This window comes from Orycteropus afer, unplaced genomic scaffold (assembly GCF_000298275.1).
Source record: "Orycteropus afer afer isolate SDZICR_OR568_19922 unplaced genomic scaffold, OryAfe1.0 scaffold00005, whole genome shotgun sequence".
Classification (NCBI taxonomy): Eukaryota; Metazoa; Chordata; class Mammalia; order Tubulidentata; family Orycteropodidae; genus Orycteropus; species Orycteropus afer.
In genome coordinates, this window is record NW_006921592.1 from 1,301,065 (window position 1) to 1,312,409 (window position 11,345).

The following is an 11,345-nucleotide window of genomic DNA, read 5'->3' on the forward strand; positions in this document are numbered from 1 at the left end:
AAAAAAAAAAAAGAGAGAGAGAGAGACCAGGCTTACTGGTCTGCTAGAGACTGGTGGAACTCCCCATGGTCACCCTTCAAGCCTGGAACCAAACTCACCCCTGTGGCTCAACTTTTAGCCAAACAATAAACAGGTCTATAAGTGAGCAATATCACCAAGGAGGTATGCACTTCTTAGATCAATCATGTGAGATCAAAAGGGCAGCATTTGCCAGGGATAAGGTTCAGAGGCAGGAAGGGATAGGAAAGAAGAACAAATGGAACTGGTAAACACAGGGAGCATATCTGAAGAATGCTATTACTTTATGGGGATTGCAATCAATGTTTTGAATCAAAACATATATGAATTGTTTCTCTGCAAACTTTCACCTAAATCACAATAAAAATTTAAAGATAATTCCAAAATTTTTGGCCACAGCATCTGTTAGAATGGGGTTAACTTCAGGCAGAGCAGATATGGAGATGTGAGGGCAGTGCATATAGGAGGAAAATTAACAGGTTGTTTTGGGGCATGCTAAAATCTTGATGTCTACTAACATACAATTAAGTATGTCAAATACAGAGTAGGATATGAGCCTACAGTTCTGGGAAGGGAAAGGAGCTAGAAAATTAAATGTAGACATCATCAGAGTGTGTGGAGTGGATGAGGAGTGGGGTGTAAGGGCTTTTTAGAGTATTGTAGTACTACTGTACTTGCCATTTGAGATTGATCATATGGGGAAAATCTGTGAGTGGCTTCCTGAGGACATTCCAATCATCAGATTATCCATGTAACAGAAATGCATCAAATGGCAAAAATTTAATCATGCTCCTTTCTAGAGATGAATTAAAGTGCCACAGAACCTGACTCACTATTGATCAAAAACACAAAAATCATTCTATTTCCTTTGGATTCCCTGCTTCTTTCCTCTTCTGCTTTCAGATGTTGTTCTCTTTGGTTTCTTATATTTTGATGCCATTGAAAGAAAGTATTAGACAAGTTATCATCTCCATGAAATGTTCACATTATTCATATTGTTAATAATAATGACTAATATTTATTAAGAATCACTATGTGCTGGGTTCTCAGCTAAGGCCGTAATACACCCAATTCTTCAAACATTCTTGGTTCATAGGGCTCTCATCTCAATAATTTTTTTTTCTAGTGCTTCTATACTAAAAGAGATACCTAACAGTTCCATTCATTAAAAAGTCATATTCAAATAACTTCATTAGTATTTATGTCCTAACAACTTAGTAGCCATTTAAAAAACAATACTCTTAAATTAAAAGAAAAAAAGATATTTTTATTTCATTTAAATAACCATAATAAATTTATTAACAGAATGTATATACCTTTTGGGCACCACACAACATCTCAACCTTGGAATCATATTGGACACTACACCTTCATTTCATATTCCACATAAATTTTCACATGTGCTTTTTTTATCACAGTAACTACCAAAGAAACCAGTCTTATAAGATATGACGTCATCAAAAGGAATGTAGGGCAATCTAATGTTGAAACTGAATGACGTCAAGCTAGTAGTTCATACAGTATCTGCCAGATGTTGAGTATGGCTATCAGTATAAGATTACCAAATAAAAAAGGTAAGCATGGGATTACTTTTGCTTACTTACTAATCTGTAGTGAACACTTCTACATGTTTTTCACTACATCAAAGATCATATCAAAGATGTGGTGAAACCCATGTGAAATTGTTCACTACAGATTAGTAAATAAATGCAGGTAAACCTGTGCTTACCTTGTTTATTGTGTAGTCCGTCCCAACTGCTGTTCTCCTTGAAATTTAAAATATTCTGCAGCACCCCTGTGAATTCACTTGGGGACTCCAGATTGCTTCAAAATGTAGTTTGGAAACAAAGGACATATATTCTTTTATGTAGTCCTATGTTTATTGTATATAAGGAGCCCTGGTGGTGCAGTAGTTAAGTATTTGGCTGCATTACTGACTCTGTGGGAGAAAGATGTGGCAGTCTGCTTTGATAAAGATGCACATCCTTGGAAACTCTTGGGGCAGTTCTACTCTGTCCTATAGGGTCACTATGAGTTTAAGAAGTCCTGGTGGTACAATGGTTAAGCAGTCAGCCTCACACTGAAAGTTTGGCAGTTCAATCCCACCAGATACTCTGTGGGAGAAGGATGAGGCAGTCTATGTCCATAAAGATTTACAGCCTTCCAAACCCTAAGGGACAGTTATATCCTGTCCAATAGGATCACTATGAGTCAGAATCAACTAGACATCAATGGATTTATTATATTTATTCTCTAAATAAACAAGTCTTTGTTCAGCACCTACTACATGATACATTGGGTGGTCCTTGGACACAAAGATAAGTCAGATGAATCATACGGTCCGTGTAGTAAGAGAGGAGATCCTACGAAGGATCAGTAATACAAGAGGGAAGTCATAGTACCATAAAATTGTTCTCACTGAAGTACTAAAGGAACTCAGAGGAGACAGTGGTATGGCATCAAGTGCTTGGCTCTACCACAGACTATTCAGAATAGAATTCCATCAGCTAATTTGTCTATTACACTTTCTATTGCAGTCTTGGAGGTAAAAAAAAAAAGAAAAAAGATTTTCTCGTTGTCCTGAAGACCAAAATGCTTAGCTTTATTCATCTGTCCTCCTATCTAGGACATTTTCTACTCTTCCTACCATTTATTTGGATTCTTGTTTAGGCTTTATCCTTAGAATTTTGATTAAAGTTATTTTGCCACATGTCTGCCATTAAAGTTTCTTCAAGTCATTAATTTCATGATAGTTTCATACATTTGTTAATTGTCCAGTTTGTATTCCTTAATTTAATTTAAATCATCAACTAGTCCAATTGGGAGTCATTTGCTCATAAAATAAGTAGAGCAAATGGGCCTTCTGGACAATTTTCATTACCCACAGACCTCCTAAAGTATTCAGTGGTTCACTAACCATTGTTGGGGAGCCTGTAGAACTAGCCAAGCAATCTATTTTTCCAAGAACCTTAATATTCCTCTCAGAACCTAAAGTCAAGACCAATTCCCTCTTCTCCCTGGGCTTTGTCTTTGATGTTACCATATTTAACGTGATGAGTGAACCAGTCTGTTTGATAAATTTAATTATTATGCTTTGCTATTCATATATGAGTATCATCAATCATATTAAATTCCTTTACCTAGTACCAGTATCGGGAAGATTTATCAGAAGCTCAAGGAAACTTGAAATTACTGAGAGGTGAAAATTGTTAAGTGCTTGTTGCTAATCTAAAGGTTGGAGGTTCCGTTCCATCCAGAGACAACTCAGAAGAAAGTCCTGGAGATACTTCAAAAAAAACCAGCCATTGAAAATTCTATGGAGCACAGTTCTACTCTGACTCACATGAGTCACCATGAGTCAGAATCAATTCCACTGCAACTGGCTTGTTTTTGTTTTCAAGGAACCTTAAGCTTCTGGGCCTCTCACATTCATGGAACTCTGGTAGCATAGTGCCTAAGGCACTTGACTGCTAACCAGAAGGCTGGCGATTCAAACCCACCAGCCACTTCTTGGAAGGAAGACTGGGCAATCTACTTCCATAGTGATACTGCCTCGGTAACCCAAGGAAGGGTCGCTATGAGTCGGGTCCCACTCGATAGCACACAACAACAACAACACATTCATGGGTACTTTCAGTGCTGGGAGATGCTGGGAGGAGAGTGTTCTAGATGGGAGGGTAAATCACGTCCAGCCAGCATTTGTAGGTAAGCATTTCTGGGAAACTGCCTAAAGAGATATTGGAAGAAAGAGACTTGACTCTCCAAAGCTCGGATAATACACTGTAAATTTTTAAATTCTAATCTAATATTAACTTCTGTACCTAAGTTTGAATTTGTAATTTTGTATTCTTTCCTTAAAGGGAACTCCAAGAATCATCTAAACTTCGAAGCCCACAAATGTTCGATCTGTCCCTAATTGTCATTGGTTTATCAGGATGCCTGTATTTCTAATTTGAACTTAATTATTTTTCAGATAATTTTTGAAGCCATTCGTGGAGTATCAATAAGAAGTGATATTGCCATTGATGATATTAAATTTCAGGCAGGACCCTGCACAGGTGATGTATTATTCCTAATTACATAAGCTTGACTGAAAATGGATTTTGCAGTCTTGACTATAAGAATGCAAATTATGTATTTTTCTATAATAAAAAAAGAAAAAAACTATTATCATCTCTTTGTCTTTCCTAACAGAAATAGAAGATACAACTCAACAATCATCAGGATATTCTGAGGACTTAAATGAAATTGAGTATTAAGAAATGATCTGAATTGGATGAACTCAGTAAACAAAAGCTGTACCTCACTTCGATCAGAATGAGAACAAAACAAATGAATACTAGACAGTCTTAACAATTTCATAAGTTAAAAAAAATTATTTGGAGAACTCTTCTTCATTACTTTTGCAAAAAATACTGACTCAGGGCTTTTTATTTTATTTACATATGACAACTGTTACTAGAAGTACAGGCTGCTGGTTTTGCATAGATCATTCATCTTAATGTGAGTACCAGTTAAAAATACAACCGTACTATATCGTAGTCAGTTTAAAGTACGCAAATAGAGGGCACAATCAAAATGACAGGTACTTACTCAAGTCTGCATTCAGTGAATGTATTGGGAGGAGAATAATTCTTGAGGGTTTCCTTTTGAATTTCAAGTGGCATAAGTAATTTTAAAGTCAATAATGTGAGGTGTTGGAAATATCTGCAGATTGAATGCAGTTTCTCATGGTATAACAAGTCAGTTTGAGAAAATAGTCTTATTTTCTACAGTTTTTCATTGAAAGGGAATATTAATGTTTAATATTTTTACTATTTGTGATAATAAAGGATCTTTCTTGAATATCCCAGAGTAAGTCAGTATTAATGCTGCATTACAGGGCAGTGCTACCTTCTTTTTTCCCATTTGAACCACTTTTGAGAGTCACTATGGACACATGGATAGAAATTGCATTCTTTTTGTAGCGCAAGCTTGAAAGTGTTTATGTATTCACATCCAGTGACTTTTAGGAAAATGTTAAATGATATTTTCAATAAATGTTTTGGTAAGGTTTAGAGAAATATGAATTCAAACAGGTATCTAAACTACTACTTTCTATTTACATGTTTAGAAAATTGAATGTACATTTTTGTGAACCAAAACAGCTCTTACGACATTATGTAATTACCTAATAAAGGGAAATTTTAAATCCTCTTCCCTAGCAATCAACTCATTTCTATGTTATTTTTCTTTACGAGAATATCTTTACCACGTAAGTGCAGATTCTAATTTGAATGCCTAATTAAATGCTTCTTGAGCCCTTTTATTAGTGACATATAAGTACTATATACAATGATAAACAAATCATTTTTAAAGAGTGCTTTATTTCATACAAACACTCTCAATTTTCCCCAAATGTTATCTCCTAGAACATAAATTCCATAAGGGCAAGGATTCTTGTCTATTTTGTTTACTTTTGTATTACCAGCACCCAGAAGAGTGTCTAGTATCTAGTAGATGCCCAACAAATACTTACGTATGAATTGAATCCTCACATTTCCCAAGATGGAGTTAGTATTATCCCTTTTTACAGATAAGGAAACCAAGGCACTGATAGTGAAGAAATTGCTGCAGCTTCCACAGTGTTAAGTGGGGGAGCATAGAATCAGGTCCCTCTAACCCCAAAGCTCATGCCTCTTTTTTAAAAAAATTTTGTGTTTTGGGTGAAAGTTTACAGAGCAAATTCATTTTCTATACAGCATTTCATACACATTTTGTTTCATGACACCGACTGCAATTCCCCACAATGTAATAGCTCTCTTCCCACTTCCCCCCTGTAGTTAACTCTTCCCTGTATCCTTCCCTCCATTCACTCCCTACTCCCTACCAGCTATCTCCCTGTGCAAATACTGCCCTTCTGTTCTCCTGTGACTGATCTTGATGCTCTAAGGAGTATATGTATTTGATGTAAATGTTCACCACATATACCTGTCTATTTTTGGCTGGAAGCCACAGGAGTGAGTTCAGTTCCAGACTGAAGGGTAACTACAGGCCATAGTCTCAGAAGTCTCACCAGGCTCTATCAGACCAGTAAACCTGGTCTTTTATTATTATTATTGTTGTTGTTGTTGTTGAATTTTGTTCCACATTTTTCCTTACTCTATTCAGGATCTCTTATACTGATCCCTTTCTAAGTGGTTGACAGTGGTAGCTGGGCTCCATCTAGTTCTTGTGGTATCATGGTCATACAGGCTGAGGATCACATGGTCTACCAGTCCCTTGGATTAATTGTTTCCATGTGTCTTCAGTTTTCTTCATTCTTCTTTGCTCTGGAGGAAGAGAGACCCATTGTTGCATCTAGACAGCTGTTTGCAAGCTTTCAAGACCCTGGTTACTACTCATCAAAGTAGGATGTAGAATAATGTTTTTGTGTAGTATGTTATACCAGTTGAGCTTGTTGTCCCCTGAAAGCTCATGCCTCTTAACTGTTTTATGCAACTAAAAAATTGTGTTCTCATGGAGTTGGAAGGTTTTTTTCACTAAACTGTATGAAAAAAATCATAAGTTAATCACTAAAGAGTATTACACCCCTCTGAATGTCATATTAACTAGGAAAAACAAAACATTCAACTGGAGACTGTGTTTGGTGCAAACAGTGAAGCACTCAGCTGCTAACTGGAAGACTGGAAGTTCAAGTCCACCCAGAGACACCTGGCAATCTGGTTCCAGAAAACCAGTCATTGAAAATCCTATGGAGCACAATTCTACTCTGACACACATGAGGCTGCACGAGTCAGGGCCCACTCAACAGCATCTGGTTTGGCAAAGTACAATGAGGTCATATGCCCAAAGTGCTACCGAGAGGACCAACCAATGAGTCAATTCTGACTCGTAGTGAACTCCATTGGGTTTCCAAGGCTGTAAATCTTTATGGAAGTAGATTGCCCCATCTTCCTCCTGCAGAGCAGCTGATAAGTTTGAACCACCCACCTTCTGATTACAGCCAATTGCTTTACACACTGCACCACCAGAACTCCTTACCAGGAGGGCCAAGAAGTGGCATATAGCCTGAGAGGGTGGGGCAGCCTCCTATCTGCAGTCTACAGAAAGGCATGAGAGCCGGCACTGAAGTTGAAACCACTGAAACTTAAGAAGGTATTGTTCCAGATTCCCTGATGTCTTCTGTCACTCTCTGAGAACTATGACCTGGGCTTCTTGAGATTTCATTCCTGTGCTGAGGACATATTTTCTTATGTGATTTAACCAGAATGAGTTTCTGTGACTGGTTATTCTAATGCTGCTGCATTTTCAGCGTGTAGGTTACCAGAAAGAGGAGAATACAGCGTAGTGATTAGGGGCACCATTTCTGGATTCAGGATGTCTCAGTTCAAATCCCAGCCCTACTACTTACAAGCTATGTGACTGAGGGCAAGTCACTGACATCCTCCACTCTTTTTTTCCTCCTCTGTTAAATGGAGCAAATGCTTGTACCTTCCTCATAAGGTTGTAAAGATTAAATGGTAAAAATACATATATATGAGCACTTAGAACAGTGTCTGACACCCAAAAATCATCTTAGTTTATATTATAAGGATTGAGTTAATATTTTGTATAAATCTCAGCTATTTTTATATATTTCTCTATAAAGGAATTATGAGTTTATAGTGCCATCTTAAGGATTAAGCAACCATATAACCTTTTCATTTTAGCAGCACAAGATTCATCTTAACCAGAATCTGGGCAATGCCTTTCCCTTTTCTCTTCCCACTCCAGTCATTGTTAATGGTTCTTCTGAGCTACCCTTCTTCTGTATCTATACACTTAGTAAAATGTATCATGATAAATGCTAACTCCTTGTTTATATGTCCATTTCCTTGAGAAATTATTCAATTCTGTACCACTAATTTTAGCTAAGAAGAAATGGTGGCACAGTGGTTAAGTGCTTGGCTGCTAACTGAAAAGTCCATGGTTCAAAACCATCAGCCACTCTGCAGGAGAAAGATGAGGCTTCCATTAAAAAAGACAGCCTTGGAAACCCTATGGGATGGATCTACTCTGTCGTATAGGGTCACTATGAATCAGAACTGACTTGATGGCAATAGGTTACTGGCTAGCTAAGAAGGCCTGGTGATGCAATCATGAAGCTTGGCTGCTAACTGGAAGGTCAGCAGTTTGAACCAGGAGCTCTGCAGGAGAAAAGACCTGGTCTGGTGATATGCTCCATAACAATTGCAGCCTAGGAAACCCTATGGGGCAGTTCTACTCTGTCATATCAAGTCACTGTCAATCAAAATCAACTCAGCACCACACAACTGTCTAACCCACTGCTATTGAGTTGATTCCAACTCATGAACAACTGTCTAGCTATATAAAAGAGAGTGTCATAGAAAACAAGGAAAACCCTTCATCAGATGAATTGACACAATAGCTGCAATGGGCTCAAGTATACCAACAATTGTGAGGGTTGCACAGAACCAGGCAAGGTTTCATTCTGTTGTGCATAAGGTCACTGTTTTGGTTACCCAGTGCCACACTAGCAGGAATATACTACAAATGGGATGGCTTTAACAAACAGGAGTTTATTCTTACAATTTGGAGGCTTTAAGTCTGAGTTCAAAGTGCCAGGCTCTAGAGGCCAGGTGAAAGCATCTCAGCTTGGGCTTCAGCTCTGCCTCCTGCTCCCAGCCCACTGGGAGGGCTTTTCTTCACTTAGGCAGCTGCTGGCTGCTGACGCTGACAAACCCAAGGTTGACAAGTGAAAAGGCACAGTCCCAATGTTACCAAACAATACGGCAGGCCATTGACTCAAGTCCATTGAAAGTTCCAAGGTTGGGAGAGCATGGCAGGCTGCTGAACAACAACTCAGTTATATGCAGGGTTCAAGCATGCCATAAGCTAGAGACCATTCCCAAAGCTGCTTCTTATGTACTTATATACAGGAAGCGGACTACATCCCTAAAGCAGCTACCCAGATGCTCATGGCAGATCCCACCATGGAGACTGCCAGTCTCATCATGAGGAATAACTACCACCAGCTGCACAGCCACAGGCCCAGCCAAGTTGACACACAACCTTAACCACCACAATTCCACCCCTTGTCAACTTGGCACCTATACAGATCTCCTCCACTGGGTGGCTCCAGTCTCCTTGTTCCTCTGAGTGGTGACCTCACCCCCTTGGCCTGGCAGGCCCGTTCCTCTCCCTCTTGGGCATGGCAGCCCCGCCCCCTCACTCTTGGGCAGCAGCTATGGCTCCATCCCACTGGCTCACATGAGCGAGCACTCCCACACTCCAGAACCAAGTTGGTGAAGGCCTGGCTCTTTGAAACCTAGGGAGCTGTGGTGGTTCCACCTCCAAAGGCCATGGTCCTACTCTTGAGGCTGAGGCAGCTCTGCTTCCTGTTTCCTTGCTCTCTCCATTTCTGCTGATTATTGCCGAAGGCAACCCACTCTGCTAGAAATCTTCCTCTCCGAAAAGCACTTAGCTTTCTTGCTCCATGGGCCGGCCAGCCTGCTACTCCATTTCATGCCAGTCTCTTCTACCAATTAATGCCTAAAGGCAACCCACTCCACCAGGAAGCTACCTACCCAAAGGCATCTAGCTTTCTCCTCTGTGGGCTGGTAAGGCTGTCTCTGTCTCATGCTGGTTGCTGGTCTCTCTGCCAGTGTCTCAGCACAGGGATCTTGGGTCAAGGATGCACCCCACTCCTGTTTCCACATTTTAGGTATTTGTCAGAGCAGCACCCCACCCTCAGTACCATATTCTGTTTCAGTTACCCAGTGCTGCTCTGACAGGAGTATACCACAAATGGGATGGCTTCAACAAACAGGAGTTGATTCTTACAATTTGGAGGCTTTAAGTCTGAGTTCAAAGTGCCATGCTCTAGGGGCTGGGTGAAAGCCCTTCCACCTTGGGCTTCAGTTCTGCCTCCGGCTCCCAACCCACTGAAACTGGAGGCATCTCTTCACTTAGACAGCTGCTGTCTGCTGAGGCTGACAAACCCAAGGTTGACAAGTGAAAAGGCACAGTCCCAATGTTACCAAACAATACATCAGGGCATTGATTCGAGTCCATTGAAAGTCCCAAGGTCAGCAGAGCATGGCAGGCTGCTGAACAACAACTTGGCTATATGCAGGGTTCAAGCGTGCCATAAGCTAGAGACCATTCCCAAAGCTGCTTCTTATATACTTATATATGGGAAGGAGACCACATCCCTAAAGCAGCCACTCACCTGCTCACAGCAGATTCCACCATGGAGTTGACTGCCGGTCTCATCATGGGGAATAACCACCACCAGCTGTCCCGCCACTCAACCAGGCCCAGCCAAGTTGACACACAACCTTAACTATCACAGTCACCATGGGTTGGAGCTGACTAGACAGCAACTAACAACTGTCTAGCATACTGAACAAATAGTTCTGGATTAAATAAACAGATGTCCAACTAAAGCATTTGGTTTAGTGTAAACATGCATGGGGTGCCAAAAAATCAAAAGGTGTATTAAAGTTCTCTTTGGCCTGTCAAAATTTCATTGGTTCTCTTCACATATTTCTCAGGACATTACTCTTGCCAACCTCTAAGATTTCATAAACCACCAAGCTGCACAGTTCATATTTGCATATTGTGAAATATGCAGCAAATTCAAACCCAGACAAAAAGTCTCATAAAGAGTGCCAAAAAATATGACAAGAAGGGGTGAGGGAAGACATGGGGCAGATGTTGACAGCAGTGGGAGTAAGATTTCACAATATATACCCATTTATATCACTTTAAAAATAAAAAACATAAACAAACTGTTTATTCAAAAAACTATATTTAAAAATATGACAAGAAATATACACTTGTGAACATGAAGGTCAGCTGCAGAGTATGGCAGTGTAGATCACCTGAGCTCCACGCCCCCACGACAAAACATTTTAAAATGCTTGGTGAAATATAACAAACCTCATTGTAAATGAAAGAAAAGAAGGACACTGAGCAGCCACTACCTCCTTCCTTCTCCAAAAGAGAAAGAAAGAAAGAATTGAAAAGCTGAGATGTGTGAACAGCTGTGGAGGAGAGATTTCAGTCCTCGTTACCTGGGAGATTAGCTGTTAGGTTAAAAAAAAAAAAAAAATCAGAAAGGAGCCTGCCAAAGGTGAGGAGGATAGAACTGAGACCCCACAATAAGGCTTAGAATCCTAAAGAGCTACATCTTCCATGAAAGGATGTTGTTGTTGTTGTTAGTTGCCATCAAGTCACCACCAACCCATAGCAACCCTATGCACAACGGAAGGAACACTGCCGGGTCGTGCAGCATCCTCACAATCCTCGCTATACCTGAGTTCATCATTGCAGCCATTGTG

General features: G+C 39.9%; 1 protein-coding gene across 1 annotated transcript in view; it reads left to right on the forward strand.

The window, feature by feature from the left end:
* The window catches only part of MAMDC2 (MAM domain containing 2), a 184,925-nt gene extending 180,648 nt beyond the window's left edge, over window positions 1–4,277 (forward strand). The window contains exons 13-14 of the mRNA XM_007938422.2: window positions 3,992–4,076; window positions 4,213–4,277. Of these exons, the coding sequence (XP_007936613.1) occupies window positions 3,992–4,076; window positions 4,213–4,277 (150 nt within the window). The remainder of the gene's footprint in view (window positions 1–3,991; window positions 4,077–4,212) is intronic.
* The last annotated feature ends 7,068 nt before the right edge of the window (window positions 4,278–11,345 follow it).